The following is a 16,653-nucleotide window of genomic DNA, read 5'->3' as shown; positions in this document are numbered from 1 at the left end:
AGAATGATTAAAGAAGGAAAGAAAAACGGGAGAAATTCAAGAAGAGAATGATGAAAGAAAAAAGAAAGAAGAGGAAAAGAAATGAGAAAGTATTCGACCTCCGGTTGAGCCTAATAGATTTGTACATCTGTACTTGTGAGGACTGTCATTGACACAATATATTCCCTGACCTTACTCATATAACAACAACAACAATACCAAATTATAACCGTAACCCTTAAACAAATATTAACCTAAAAACAGCCTTTTGTAGGAGTAACACTTTCCAATTTGTTGTCCTATTTTCTAAAATATTCATACTTTTTCAAATATACAGTATATCTTCACTTTCCAATAATAACGCACACTATTCACACTGACCTAATTTTCCAAAAAATGTCCTCTCTTTCTAAAAACTGTCCCCACTTTACATAAAGAAAATCCTGAATCCAGAAGTAAGACTGCACAGTCCCTACTGTTACCTGTTGTCCTGAGTGGTGAAGACTCCGACCACAGTAGGTCTCTGGTTGATCTGCAGCACGTTGGTGAGAGACTGAAGAACGTCAAAGTAAAAGAACGAATCTCCGGGAACCGAACAGTTCAGACGAGCCTGAACACACACAGACACACACACACAGTTATGACAGCCATAACTGTTTTAACAGCAATAAAAAACCTCAAAAATAATGAGGTTAGTTGTCCAGAAATATGCAAATAAGAGACTTCAATTCGCTTTACATTGTCACATTCATGACATTTATTATCCTCCTTTATTCTCACACATGAGGACACCAGAGGACAGTCTTAGTTCATGTCCTTCAATAATTTAATTCAGTGTGAAGTCACCTTGAGGAAGGAAGTCCAGTATCTTTCCAGAACTCTAGGAGAGCCTCCGTTATCGTTCTTACAAACCCGGGCGACTCGAGAAAACACCACCTGGAGAGAGAGAGAGAGACGGGTTCACTACAGTACTTATTAATGCCTGGTATCTGCATTCATACTGGCCAAACTGCATACTTTTCTTTTTACTTTAAGTATATACTGTTGCATGCAGTATGCATACAATTGGGACATACTAATTCATCATGACATAACCTTGATTTTAGACATTCTTGCTCATATATCCTCTGTAGGTATTTTTGTTATACTGCTTTGACATACTATGTAGTGGGACAAATTATTCATTTTTGTTCTGCCATCCTAAATAGTATGATAGTATTGGGTATTGGAACATCCAATTAGTCTCCTGCGGGGACTTCACTTAAAGGAGCCTGATATCGTTTGCATTTTTACAGATGATCAAAGTCCTATCAATAAATCAAACACATTTGAGAGAGATGTCTGGCAGCTGCCAATTACATCATGGATGAGTTCTGGCTTTCGATGGGAAACGCAGCATCTGATGTCAATTCTACTTTCCCCCTGCAGCTGACAAATGAACTACTCTGACTGTCAATCCTGCGATGACACATACAGTTTACTGTAAGCACTTCTGAGTGATATGTACCTGTAGGCTACAGGCAAGAAATATCTGCAAAGCGTGTTTCTGCTGTCAGGAACTTCATTCAGCTGCAGATATTGAGTGTAGTTGTGTTTTAAAGAGCCTACGAAATGCTACACATGAAATTCTACTGATGATAATAAATGCTATTTGTGGTGCAAAATAATGTTTTATTAATGACACTATGCCCGCATTTTTAATATTTAATAAATCCCGATTTATTATGTCGACCACCAATGTTGACATCGCCGCTACCGGAAACAGCCGGCGCCGTGTTCTGACGTCACAAGTAGAACACAGTCCACCAGTTGAATACACAGACAGCAGGGCAGACGTGGCGATGTCGGACTCTGGCTCGGATATTTCGACAGAATCAAGTGACAGTGAGTCGTCAATAGACTGGTTGCACCTTCAAGAAGAGGAGTTTATTGAAGAGGATACCGGTGTCGTGGATTTAGATCATGTGGGCGAGTTTAACGTGGTGGAAACAGAGCAGCTCGAGACACAGTATTCAAGAAGGAGACACAGACGGGAGTAAACATGCGGATGATGGTGACGGTGATCCTGGATTTGGCGGAGATGTTAGGACAGACAGACGAGGACCCAGGAGCGCAATTTCGAGATCAAGGATTTATTGAAACACACACACACACACACACACACAACAGGACCGAATGAGGCACGGCAGTAGTACAGTTCAGGGATATTCAAAACTCGTAGTCGTAAGGCGGAAGGCAAGTCGGGGTTACCGGGGCTGGAGATCAGAGTAGTAGTAACAGGTCCGGGATCACAGATCAGGAGTCAGAGTTGAAAGCAGACAGGCAGGCAGGGTTCCGATGCAGGCTTGCAGACGATCTGACAAGTGTGGACTGAAAAACAGGGCTTTCTATACAGGGCATGATGAGTGGTAAATGCAGTGCAGCTGGTAGGTTAACGAGGGTGGAGCAGAGCAGAGCAGAGCAGAGACAGGTGGAGGTAATCAGACAGAGTAGAGAGAGCAGGGAGCAGAGTGGCACATAATTGAAAATTATTAGTGGTGTTACCAGGCAGGGAGAGGGCTCATGACAGGATCCCCCCCCAAGGGACGGCCCCAGAAGTCCCCAAGAAACACCACCAAGCCGGGCGGGAGGAGGGGGAGCCGGCGGAGGGTCAGAATTCCTCTGAGCGGTCAGAGTCCATATCCTCAGCGGCACCGTCTCCATCAGAAGACTCGACATCCGAGGGCCCCAGCTCAGAACCAGGTTCAGGGTCATGATTAGACACCGGAGCAGGGGCAGCAGGGCCTGGAAGTGAATCTACATGGCAAGAAGCCCTGTGCCGACCCCGTCGGAGAGATGGCTGGTCAGGGTGTTGGCGATGGAATTCAGTGATGAGGGCCGGATCCAAAATTCTTCCAGCGGGAACCCAAGCCCTCTCTTCAGGACCATAACCCTCCCAGTCCACCAGATATTGGATGCCCCTACCCCTTCGTCGAGAGCGGAGCAGTCGCCGGACCGTGTAGACGGGGCCACCGTCGAGGAAGCGCGGTGGAGGAGGCGCTGGTGCTGCTGGGACCAGTGGGCTCTCATGTACAGGTCTGAGCTTGGATACGTGGAAGGTGGGCTGTACCTTCATGGTCTTGGGTAGCAGTAGTCGGACCGCCGTAGGGCTGATGACCCTCTGTATGGGAAAGGGTCCAATGAAGCGAGGCGCCAGTTTCCACGACTCCACCCGCAGTGGTATATCTCGAGCCGACAACCAGACCTTCTGTCCGACATGGTAAACTGGTGCTGGGGTCCTCCTCCGGTTGGCTCCGATAGCATAGCTTGCACTGGACTTCAGGAGTGTGGTGCGAGCCTGGGCCCATGTGCGGCGGCAGCGGCGGGCATAGGCGAGCGCAGAGGGACAGGTAGCATCTCCCTCCTGACTGGTAAACAGAGGTGGTTGATATCCATAAACACATTGAAAGGGGGAGAGTCCGGTGGCAGAACTGGTGAGTGAGTTGTGGGCATATTCTACCCAGAGAAGATGTTGGGCCCAAGCACGGGGGTTGCGTGAGGTCACACACCTCAGTGCCTTCTCCAGCTCCTGGTTCATGCGTTCCGTTTGACCATTCGACTGTGGGTGGAATCCCGATGACAGACTGGCGGTGGCCCCAAGAAGGTTGCAGAATTCCTTCCAGAAGGCCGCAGAGAATTGAGGGCCTCGGTCTGACACAATATTCCTGGGCAGACCATGGACTCGAAACACATGTTCTAAGACCACCCGGGCGGTCTCCTTTGCAGTTGGCAGCTTTGGGAGGGGCACGAAGTGGGTCATTTTACTGAAGCGGTCAACGATGGTGAGGATGACAGTGTTTCCTTCAGATTGCGGAAGGCCCGTAACGAAGTCCAGGGAGATATGGGACCAGGGTCGCATGGGCACTGGCAGAGGCTGGAGTAACCCAGCTGGGGGCTGACTGGGGGTCTTGTGCTGGTTGCAAGTGGGGCAAGCTCTAACAAACTCCTGGATATCTTTCCTCATCAACGGCCACCAGAAACGTTGGGAGAGCAGATGGAGGGTGCGTGTGATTCCGGGGTGACAGGCCAGGCGAGAGTCGTGCCCCCACTGAATCACCTGAGACCTCAGATCTGCTGGGACAAAGAGACGGTTAGAGGGGCATGCACTGGGGCTCGGCTGGTTCCGGATGGCGTCCACTGGTCATTCAAAATCGCTGAATTTGCGTATTCTCTGTTCAGATACAGGAGAGATGCAAGCTGAGGCAGCGACGAGCTGATAGTTAAAAGTTAAATAGACTCAAGCTTTTACTCAAACTACAGAATAAAATAGGGAAGCCTGTTATAAACATTGAATCTATACTTAATTAAGCTAATGAAGTGTAATTAGCTAAAGTTATTAGATAGATAGATACTTTATTCATCTCGAGGGAAATTTAGGCATCCAGCAGCTTAAAGACATACAACATATATCATTACACATCTGCACCCCCTCACTCTCCCGCCATTAAAAAGTAAGTAAAAATAATACAATAACTATAGTTAATACTACAAACAATAACACACACATATCGGCTAGGGCCTGGGGTAAACTCGTTACATACAGTAGGCCTAGACCAATTATGGCTTTATGCTTGTAACAATAAATAAATTAAACAGTAGCACAGCTTACCTTCGCTCTCCCTTTTGGCGAATACATTTCGTCGTCTCTTTGGTGGAGGACTGCATCGGCGGACGTGTTTGAATCGGCGTGGTGGCTTTTGCTGGCTGGGTCTTGGCAGTATTGTAGGCACAACTTCTGCGTTCAGTTTTCAGTTTCATCGACCCCGGTTTTCCTGCTCCTGCAAAGTCTGCTCTCATTCGACGTACTTGTCTTGTCCATAAACGCGACATTTGATCATCTTTTGGCCACAGAAAGCTAGATTTGGAGACGACCCCACATCCCCATACAACACATCGCTTGTCAATTATCCTTGGCGATCGATTGTTGTCCATTCTTTATCATAATAATTGACATCAGTCTTTGCTGGACGCTTCAACGCAGACAAACACTGGCGGCTGACCTGAGCTGTGTTCTACTCGTGACGTCATCGCCGAAGATTACCGAAGTGGATGTTCCCGGCGCAACGACCAACTTTTTTATGCTGTTATCATCGTGATTTATTAAGAATACATTAATAATAAAAAAAAAAAATATGGCACATTTCACAATAGAAATGCAACCTCTATCATATACCAGACCCACTAACACGGACAAAATAGCATTTCGTAGGCTCTTTAATGAGGTTGTTATGAAAATATACAGCAGAAATTAGTTTGATATACCATTTTTGCATGAGGATCATAATGCAACAAGTACAGCAGCTCCTCACAGAATTAAAATCCTCTAGAATTAATTTATGTCTGAATTGTGTACAATGTGTCATCTCTAATGAATGATGAACATTTCAAATAAAGAACTGACTGTGGAAGTCAAATGGCTACACATTAGTTGCTTCTGGGGACTAAGCTTAAGAAAGCATTTCTATTCGTCATGCACAGCTAATCTGAACGGGGTTTACTTGTAGTGGTGGTGATGGCCTAGTGTTCTAGTGGTACGGCTTTATAAATATAACACAAGATGGTTGTGAGTTCAATACCAGGGCTGCCACCATTGTGCCCCTGAGCAAAGTACTTAACCCTGAGCTGCTCCAGGGAGACTGTCCCTGTAGTTAGTTCACTGTAAGTTGCTCTGGATAAGAGTGTCTGCTAAATGACTGTAATGTAATACTTCATGGGCATGGAAATAATGTATAATAATAATTTAATAATATAGCATTACAAAAATCAATGCAGGTTACTATTTTAGTTTCCCAGAGTACAGTTTTAACTACCTGTTAACTTCACACACACACACACGTACCTTGCCCAGGGCGGTGTACTCCACTGCGATCTCACTGAGGAAGAAGTAGACGTAGTTACCGTAGTCAATGGCGTGCAGAAAGTGAGGCTCTGCAGAGAGAGAGAAGAAGAAGATTATCAAGTTATTCTGTTTTCAAGGTAATACTCTCCTCATATATTTTTCACTGCAACACATTACATCATGTTCAACACGTTCCAGCAGTTATCAGCTGATAAAATGCTGTAACCTTCATTGCCTACTTCACTTTACAGTCGTTTTACTTTTCCAGAACGCCATTCAAAATCCCATAGTTGGCAGTATCATGTTAAAAAAATTATTGATTTTTGAAAATCACAGATACGACTGCAAGTCCTGCCCTGCTCTTGCATGCTCATGCATGAGTTGCAAGTATGGCTCTTGTTAATATTGGTGAGTCGTGTTGATATGAGAGGATGCAAATTGCAGCTTGCATGTTTCCAATTTGGGGAGAAAAAAAAGAATGACTTGATTTAGTGTGGAGGTTTTCTGTTTTTACATTCAGCAATTAAAAACATTTACATACTGGTAATATAGTGGTATTAATAAATTAATAATTTCATCAGTAAACAATGATCTCATCTAATCTCAGTATATTTCAATTTAGCCTAGTGAATAGTTTTTTTGTTCAGTTCACATAATTCCTTAAAAATCAAGAAAGAAATTTGGGGATGTTATAAAACCTTTTACCCAGTTCACTGTATTGAGTTATGTGTACATATTTATAATTTCATTAAACTAACAAAGATGATAATTCAGTGTTCAGTGTTCACTTTAAACCACAACATGCTGGCTCATTTGGAGAATGTAATGTCCTGCCATGTGACCTAATGTGTCCCAAGTCCCTACAGACTGAGCGTCTGCCGCCCGCTGAGCTTGACATGAGGTCCAACTTGTTGTTTCTGAAGCTTCTAAGCACATCTTGTGTCTTCCTGAGGGGACGCAGTTGCTGTTGTGATGATGTATCCAGCAAAACAAATTCAGACTGTTTTTACCCTTTTCTCTCACTTTACATGACCTAAAATTCCATTATACGTCATATGATAACAACTAAACCATCTGCTCCCAGATGTGTTTGAATGCTTCAGAAAACAACAGGTAAATTAGGTCTTGTGTTGAGAATGTTTTTGTCAAGCTGATATCTCCACTGTCAGAAATTAACCCTGTGACCGACCTCTGAGCCACTTGGAGTCGTACTTGACGGTCCTGAGAACGGGGCGGCCATCTCCCAGGCTTCTGTAGATGACGGCGTCGCTGGCCAGGAAGTCCGTCATGGTGGCAGAGTAGAAATCTCCCCCTGAGAAACAGCCACATGTTGATGTTCACGCTGATAACCTGAACTCCTCTCACATACTGAAGTTAGGTAATGACTTTTTTTTAAATCCCCAGTTTAGTAGATTATTTGGTCTGTTGTTAAATCATAAATAATATTTGTAGTAATACTGTAGTTAACTGTATAATTATTGTTGTAGGTTAGTACTGGCCTTTGTCATTTGTAATTATCTCCATATTTCTCTCCAAACTTGCAGAGTTGTAGCAAATAAATCTGCCAATCTCACCAATGATTCACATCATAAATATCACAATATGCCAAAAAGGCAGAATACCTGAAAAACATTTTAATAAATGTGTTTGATGATTTTTTTGTAATTAAAGTCACTTTCGACTCACCAGCAAACAGTCCAACATTGGATTGCCCGGACTCAAAGGGACAACGAGCCTGACCGACCACCTCCTCCCCGACCTGCTCCAAGGACGTCATCTGACAGGAGAGAGGAAACAGTTCAGTATGTTGTTCTATTTTCCAGCAATAACATCAAATAATAAAGAAAAACCTCAAAGCAAAACTTCCCACCTCTACTACTTTGATTTGCTAACTCCTCTATAATCTGAGTCACTGAGCTCTAGTTCTTGATCATTTGTGAATAATGTGTGCTATTATTGACAGCGTGTCAGCAGAGAGGATAATAATGCTGCTTACCAGCTGGTGTAAGTCAGTGTTCAGCTGCATGATTCTGTAGCTGAGCTATAAATACACTGACACATCCACAGATGTTATCAGAACAGATCTGAAGTCTGACCTGTTCACCTTTTGTCTGAATCTGCCACAAATCTAACAGCAACATAAAGTTGCTTTTTGTTCTATTTATTCTATCGAAAGCTTCTCACTTTCCTCTGTCAACACACAACGTAGAGCCATATCTCCCATATACTCACATACGCATGTAGAATATGATACAGGGATGGGTCATGGTGGGGACGGAAGAAGTACTCATATTTTTTACTTCAGTAAAATTCCTGCCTTCAAAATCTTATTTAAGTTAAAGTACAAAAGTATTAGCATCAAAATATACTTAGAGTAACAAAAGTAAAAGTACTCATGCAGAATGGCCCATATCACAATAATATATATTGTATTATTGGAATAGAATTATTGAAACATTAATCATTTAATGTAACTTTATATACTGCTGGGTAGTTTAATCTATAATAATATATCATCATTTATTAGTATATTTGTATTTTGTATTAATAATCTAAATCTTTCCAAGTAACTAATATTGTTAAATAAATGTAGTACAGTATTGGCTTCCAAATGTTTTAAAATTAGAAGTATAAATATGAATAGAAATACTCAAGTAAAGTACAAGTACCTAAAAATCGTCAACGTTTGAGTAAATATACTTTCCACCACTGGAGTTACTGTAACTGACTTGTATATATTATATTACATTATTTATTTATTTTTATTCTATTCTAATTTAACATGGCATTAGCATGAGGAGTATTGTCTCACAGAGGTTATCTTCCATCAGACTTATTGATAACATGATAAATTAATTTATATCCCGCTGTCCTCCCGTTTAAATATTTTCCCGTAATTATCCCGTATTTTTAACCTTTCAAAAATAAAAATAGGCCTAATTTCAAAAAAGTGTACAGTGGTAAAGTGGCCTCCGGTAAAGCAGGTAGCAGTATTATGTTTAACTTTAGCTGAAAAACGTCAGTGAACACACAGAAGAAGAAAACAGGAACAATAACACAAGAAGAACAAGAAGAAGACAAAAGAATATGGATGAGTCACAGTGAACGGGAGATAGATGGAGACGCAGTTGTACCTGCCAAACAAGTTAAAACCCTTATTTAATAAAAAACAGCGTCGGGCAAACTTGTGCTTTTTGTAAAGTGTGCCATTCAGATGTTAGCATCGCACACAAGCACAAGCACGCCCAAGAGGCACAAACACATTCACTGTCAATGACTTCATGTGTGACAAGAACTGTGTCGGAGGCAAACCAAGTGACCAGAGCTGAGGGAAAGATGTCGATGCTTTGCGTCAAAGATAATGTAGCCTTCAGCTAGCCTTGAGGCAGGCAAAGTCTGCAACCTATGTTTACAAGCCCCTTGCAGATACTAGGGACTCCCACACTGAATAAAATGTATATATGCATTTAAAATACATACATCTTATAAACATGTATATACAAGTAATACATACTTTAAATAAACATGTATTTCCTGAACCCGTCCCTTATGTGTTTACATTTACATTATATGGGGGCTGGCTGGCTCAGAGCTGTTAAGGTGAATATTCCATTGTTTGTGTCATACTGTAATGACAGATGTCTCTGTGTGTGTGTGTGTGTGTGTGTGTGTGTGTGTGTGTGTGTGTGTGTGTGTGTGTGTGTAAACATGTTTGTGTGGAGAGCAGAGGAGGCAGAACGCATTGACCGAAATGCAATCTTGGAACCCATCAGCTATCGTCTGACGAGGATTACGTTTTTTTATTATTTCAAAATGACCTGTTGTTGACGTTGTATTTCAACTACATCTCAATCCTCGTGTCTGAAGTTGCTAATCAGTCCATAAATAATGAGCAGTGCACAGAAGAGGAAGTCTTGGCCCCGATATCCCCGGGGACACCGATAGCTGCTGAGTTCTTAGCAGCGAGTCTCTGGTTCGCTGGCCGGACCGTTTTCCTGCATTTCATTCCACTACTCTCTTTCCCCACATTTCCTGTTTCTCTCCACTATCACTATCAAATAAAGATATGAAATGCCCAAAAAGTTATCTTTAACTGCTACTGACAGCAGGCTTTCAACTTTCATGATGTTGTTTATTCTCGTCAAAGCCTCTCACTTAATTATGCTGCTGATAATGTTATTGTCATGTTAGCTAAGCTGAAAGCTCTCTGATGATATTTCATTGTCATCCTGGCAGCTGTGTTGATGATAACACTGTGTTCAGAAGCTGCGTTAGCTGAATGGCTAACAGAGGCTCAAGGCTTTGAGAGCGTTTAGCCTCATAAATATACCTGTCTGCTATTTTCCCCCTCAGGGAGATGAATTTGTTTATAGCTGTGAGCGCTGGCTGCACTCTCTGACCCTTATCTCTCAGACGAACTGGCTCTCTGCTTTTTCATTCTTCCTCTATCTCGCTCGCCCTCGCTCTACTGGACTCCTCCATCATGAAGTAGGACAGAGTGATAACATGTCATTGACACCACCTCCATCTTTCTACTTTGTTCTATTGTGTCCTAATTTATGTAGAATTCAGTATGAGAAGACATGGGTGGATGAATCATCCCAAAATTAAAATAACATTTTTATTTAATGGCACACTTAAAATTAAAAAGTCTTTCTTATTTATCTCTGTTACAGCCACAGCCGTCTGCCTGATTAGCCTTCGGGGGTATTCTGTGTGAATGCATGCCTTTTTGTATGTAATTAGGAAGTGTGGTCCCCCGCCCCTGATTGGCTGCAGCGACACCTCTCCTCCCACCTGACGAGGGCAGAGATGTGATTGGAGTGCACCTGTTCCTGCCCTCCAATCCAAACTGGAGAGATCAGAGACTACAACTGCCTGGCCAGCTCAACAGTCGAGGCTGCTGGTTTTGTCAGCCCTACGTACTTGTATGTTGTATATGACAAATTGTACTTTGTTTCCTGCTAGTTAGTCGTAACCCTCAGAGGGTGATAGTTTGTTCGTCAGCTTGCTGAACAAGCTATTCAGAGACCTTTGTCAGCTCCGGTGCTGTTAATGAATTTTGTGTTAATCAAGTTGGGGTTTATTTTTGTTAGTTTGGCTTTGACGCCTCTGCTCTCATGTTAAGAGCCCTCCTTTTTGTTCCATTTGGCCAATTATATTAATAAATATCTGTTTTATATTACTCCCTTCCCCACACACACACACACACACACACACACACACACACACACACACACACACACACACACACACACACACACACACACACACACACACACACACACACACACACACACGATTCTGATTAGAATGATATTGATTTATTGCAACTCTCAGAGTTACTCAGCAGAGCAAAATTCATCTGAAGAAAAAATCTATTAAACGTTGAAGATTAATTTGTGAAAAATCAGCAGCTCGCACATGTTCATGCCGGCTAAAACATGAACTTCAGGTCCACTTTCTAGCCGGAGCTTTAGACCGCAGAATTGTTTTAATGTGGATTTCACTTTTGATTAAAAAACACCTGGGTCCATCATTTCAATCGAGTTTATCTGTTTTGCAGTAAAATATGTTTAAAACTTCCTAACTGCAGCATCGTGAGTGTTTGAAAAAGATCTTAAATTACTTCCTAAAAGTACAAACTGATTTTATTTTGTGCCATCAATCAATAAAATGAGAGCAGCAACAGCATCACAGTATAGTGCTGCTTATAGTGATCCAAACTCTTCAAAAACGGTAAAAGAGCTCCACGTCTTCAGGTAAACTTGTTGTTTTTCCCGCTGCCAGAAGTTTCAAAGCACAGGAAGCTTTTGCTAAACGGGGTTGGCGCCTGTCAATCAAACTTTCAGCATTCGCAGCAGCATGAATAAGGAACACGGTTCTGGATTGACACCTGAAACTGTGGTCTTTGTGAAGGTGTTTTGTTTGGTCCTGATGGGGGCGTCTCGAGCTGCCTGACACTTTCAATTAGGAGCTGAAAGAGCATGAGGAACGCCGTCAGAATAAAAGTCATCTCGTCCACGAGACTCGTCTCTCTGAAGATTAACCCGACATTAGTGACAATGTAGAAATTCAACAGGGACACAGACATACACAGACATACACAGACATACACAGACACACACAGACACACACACACACACAGACACACACAGACAACACAGACAACACACACACACACAGATTAATTTGTTGTTTTTGTAAAATACTAACTACAAAGTTAGACATTATTCAAATTAATTATAAATTAAAGCAGTAAGTAAGTAATTATTTTGTATGCTTTAAATGTACCGAGAAATATACTGATATAAATAAGAGAAGGAAAAATATTAGTATGTTTGTTTGTGTGTAATTATAAATACAGACCCTATAAGGCAGTGTTACTCATTGCGCGGCTCCTCCTCCTGCGGCACGGCTCGCCAAGCTATAATTGGTGGCTCGCGTGGCAGTAGGCTAAATAAAGGGCTGAGGGCGTCCCGGTAGCTCACCCGGTAGCACAGGCGATGTATAAAGGCTGAGTCCTTGCCACAGCATCCACTGGTTCGAGTCCGACCTGCAGCCATTTGCTGTATGTCGTTGCCCTTCTCTCTCTCCCCCTTTCACAATCTGCACTTCCCACTATCATAAAGTCATGAAAAAAGCCCAAAAATATAACTTTAAATAAAGGGCTGATATATATGATTATGGAATAAATACAGATATTTCATAAAAACAAGCAGGGCTATTACATATAATCCCATTAAAACACAGTGTCTGCTCTATTAGCCTACAAATAATTGATAATAATAATTGATAAAAGATGCAAATATAGACCAGAAACAAGATATTTAAACTTGCTCAGGCCGTACACTGACTCACTGCGGAGCTGCCAGTTCTGGCGGTCTAACAGCGCTACAATGGTGAATGTGCTCTTGGACGGGTAGATACGTGGTGGGCTAGTATATAAATAAATAAACTTAAGCTCATTATAAATATGTTAACATAAGCATGCTTATGAATACGGACATTTGCTAAAGAAATAATTTATATCGCTAAATTTGAACATTTAAATTGGAGGATACTACGACCAACCTGGCACTTCATACTCGCGTTAGTTTGGCTCCGGTCGACTCGTTTCACCATTTCATGCTAGTTAGCACGTAAAGATTTGTCTTTGGGAGCATCAAACCACAGCGGAATCGAGGGGAAGATGCTGGAGATGTGGTTTGTGGACAGACAACAGCTGCTCCCGTTAAAAAAAGAAAGATACATAGACGAGCATAGGACATTTCCTTTGTGCTTAATATGCAAACAAACCCACTCTGGTTTCAAGCGAAGTCATTTGGAGCCGCATTTCCAAACAACGCATCCAAAATTCAACGAAATTTACGCACCTGGAAGTGAAATTAGTAAAAATAAATAAATAAATAGAGCAGCTTTCTTCTTCTCTTTTCTGGACAACAAAGGCTCAAACACAGGTCAACTAATACAGCTGAACGCTTAACTGAGGCATCTTTTGGGATCGCATGGACTTTGCATAAAAAACCTTCTCAGACTCAAAAGTTGTGAAACACTGCTTTTTGGCTTCAGCAGAAATATTATTTGCAGAGTTTGACAACATCATCCCAGTATTAAGATAATCCTGCTTTTATTGAATGCATTGGTTGGCTGCATTGCATATTGTATGTTCTGGGTGGGATGACAGATTAATAAGCAGACATGGCTAGATGTAGCTTTTCATACTTTGCGGTAAAAGTGGCTCTCCTATTGACTTTGACCTATCAATGTGGCTCTCACGTAAAAAAATAGTGAAGACCACTGCTATAAGGGGTACTTCTATTTTGAAAACCTAATCCTCTGCAGTGTGTTTGGTGTACTTCTGGTATAATAGGTATTGAAACATATTAAATCAATGAGCTGGTAAATAAGTCTTAACTAACTGTTAAAAACATGTAAAATACCATTCTCCAGGAATAAGCCCTGTAAGCAGCCTGTGTTGTAGCACTGAGTGTCACGATCTGGTTGTATTTTGATCTGTTTCCTGTTTTATTGTGTCACTCTCCTCTCCTTGCTGCCCACTTCACTTCCTGCCCTGATTGCATTCACCCGTCCCATCAGTTCTGCGGCCACCTCACCTGTTGTCACCCTCATTAGTTCCTCCCTTTATACAGATTCTGGCCACCATTATTGGCACCCTTGAATTGTTTGTATAACCTGTACAATATCTTCAGAAATAAATGGAAATGTACAAAGTTTGTATCATCAGAATATTTTAATAGGATGTCCAAAGTGATTTAATAATAAAAAATATTTTTTCAACCTACATGTAGTAGTTTAAAAAAAGAAATAGAAATATGACCTGGACTGTAATAAAGGCACCCTTCCTTAATATTTGGTTGCACATCCTTTGGCAACGATGACTGCCTCCCAACATTTCTTGTAGCCATCTCTGAGCTTCTTGCACTTGTCAGCTGGTAGTTTCTCTCACTCTTCCTTTGCAATTTGTTCAAGCTTTTGAATGTTTGCAGGATTCCTTTCCCTAATGACAGATTTCAGCTCTCCAAAGATTTTCAATGGGATTGAGATCAGGACTCATTGCTAGCCAGTTTAATACAGTAAATCTTTTCATTTTCAACCGTTCTTGAGTGCTTTTGGATGTGTGCTTTGGGTCTTTATCTTGCTGGAGAACCCATGATCTTCCACCCAAACCTAGTTTTCTTACTGGGTAGCACATTTCGCTCTAAAATCCCTTGATAATCGTCTGATTTCATGATTCCTTCAATACGGTCAAGGCCTCCAGTACCAGAGGCAGCAAAGCAGCCCCACAACTTCATGGATCCTCCACCATGCTTAACTGTAGGTAGGGTGTTCTTTTCCTTATAAGCTTTATTTCGTCGTCTATAAACAAATCGCTGGTATGCATTGCCAAAAAGCTCTATTTTGGTTTCGTCTGTCCACAGAACATTTGCCCAGAAGGATTGTGGTTTGTCCAGGTACTCTTTGGCAAAGATCAGTCCATCCTTTTTATGTCTTTTTTTTACGGCTTTTTTGCAGTGGGGTCCTCCTTGGCCTTCGCCCATAAAGCCCTTCTTGGTTTAGTGTGCGGCGTATGGTACATGTTGAAACCATGACTCCAGATTGTTCCAGGTCAGCCTTTAGCTCTTTGGACATTTTATGTGGTGTTTTTTCCAGTTTGCACTAACCTTCGAAGACTTCTCTCATTGATTTTCCTCTTACCCCCACGTCCAGGGAGGTTCTTAACAGTTTCATGCTTAGCAAACTTCTTAATAACGTTGCACACTGTTGAAACAGGGATACTGTGATATAATTAACTCCTGAATGTATTAATATGTATTTGATTTACTACAATTTGTAATAGTCAATTACTATATGTATTTGTGTAGATATAATATTATATACTTTATGTATCCACTTAAATATTAGAGTAATACCTGCTGGAGGTACTCCCCTCCTGTATGACATCAGCACTAGGGCGAGGCCTCAGACAACCAAGGGGAAGAGGACAACCCCCCAAGAGGGGGAGTATATAAAGACTGTTTAGCTTGGAGGCGGGACGAGTCTGTGGAACTGAGAGAGAGAGAGAGAGAGAGGAGCAGTGAAGCAGGATCGTCTCTCAGCTGAGAATGCTTGTCTCATCACTTTATGAAATGTTTTGAGATAAATAAGAAGTTTACTGGATTGATTCAAGATAGAAACTCTGACTCCAAATTAAGAACACTAACAATACCAAGGTCTTTGGAGATGGCCTTGCACCCTTTAGAGGTCTTGTGGTTGATGATAATAGCACTCCTGATGCTCTCAGACAGCTCCCTTGTCTTCACCATTGTGAAAAAGGAACAGGGAATAACAAGTGGCTTTTTTAAGCATTAAAGTCATCATTCATTGGTTAATTCAAGTCATGTGGGCACTGACAATTTAGCACAGGTGAGTGTAATTTCTAATTTATCACTGGTGAGTCAAATCTAATTGTTTCTTTCAAAATAATTTGAAGGGTGCCAATACCAGTGTCATGGCAATCTTTCAGTTTTTTCATCCTATTGATTTTGAAATTGTTATTGTTTCATCATTTGCTGTTCTGTACCAAACATCAGTGTCTATAGACCAAAGCTGTTTTTTCCAGTAGATATTCTACATTCTACTGTATTTAAATTTCATGGGTGACAATAATGGTGACCAGAAATGTATAGCACTCCAGCCCCTTTGTCTGTTGTCGGTTTGTCATTCATGTTACACCTTTTGTTTCTGGATGTTTCCCTTGTGATCCCTCGTGTCTCCTCGTGATCCCTCGTGATCCCTTGTGTCTTCCTGGTTTGTGTTTTCGTATCATCATAGCCTGCTCCTTCAGTTTTGTTTTTGTACCTGTATTTTGGATTCAGCTTTGCTATATTAAAGCTCGCTTTTTGTTATAATCATTGTCTGTTTACTGCATTTGGGTCCTCCTTTACACCACCGTAACACTCAGTCCTTTCTTTACCTTGTAGTTTCGGCAGGTGGGGTTGAAGGCGTTGGTGCCGCAGGCAAACAGCGTCTCATCGTTTCGCGGCACCAGCACTTTGACGTAGTTGTAGCACTCGTCCTAAAACACAAACACCAACAAAAGGAATATCTTTAAAAGGACAAAACGTCTTCACTACGTTGGTTTTTGCAGAAGCCGTGACAGTCTTTCTAATTTTATCTTTAGCGTCAGTGAACTTTAAAGAGAAGTATCAACGCCACTGATTCATTTTGTCTTTCAGGGATGAGAAACATTTCCTCAATTAGTTTAGAGAGTCTCTGCACAACTAATAAAATGT

The 16,653-nt window shown here is 41.6% G+C and overlaps 1 protein-coding gene across 4 annotated transcripts in view; it reads right to left on the bottom strand.

Moving 5' to 3' along the window:
* Positions 1 to 16,653, bottom strand: part of LOC115015499 (semaphorin-6D-like) — a 145,108-nt gene that overhangs the window by 47,422 nt on the left and 81,033 nt on the right. For all 4 annotated transcript variants that reach the window (XM_029442867.1, XM_029442866.1, XM_029442868.1 and 1 more), the window contains 6 exons: positions 16,335 to 16,436; positions 7,544 to 7,634; positions 7,047 to 7,169; positions 5,858 to 5,946; positions 826 to 915; positions 462 to 589 (listed from right to left, as the gene is read on the bottom strand). In XM_029442867.1, the coding sequence (XP_029298727.1) occupies positions 462 to 589; positions 826 to 915; positions 5,858 to 5,946; positions 7,047 to 7,169; positions 7,544 to 7,634; positions 16,335 to 16,436 (623 nt within the window). The remainder of the gene's footprint in view (positions 1 to 461; positions 590 to 825; positions 916 to 5,857; positions 5,947 to 7,046; positions 7,170 to 7,543; positions 7,635 to 16,334; positions 16,437 to 16,653) is intronic.

The sequence above is a fragment of the Cottoperca gobio genome, chromosome 11, assembly GCF_900634415.1.
Source record: "Cottoperca gobio chromosome 11, fCotGob3.1, whole genome shotgun sequence".
NCBI lineage: Eukaryota > Metazoa > Chordata > Actinopteri > Perciformes > Bovichtidae > Cottoperca > Cottoperca gobio.
Note: the sequence above shows the minus strand (reverse complement) of the source record. Positions and strands in the feature narration are given on the sequence as shown.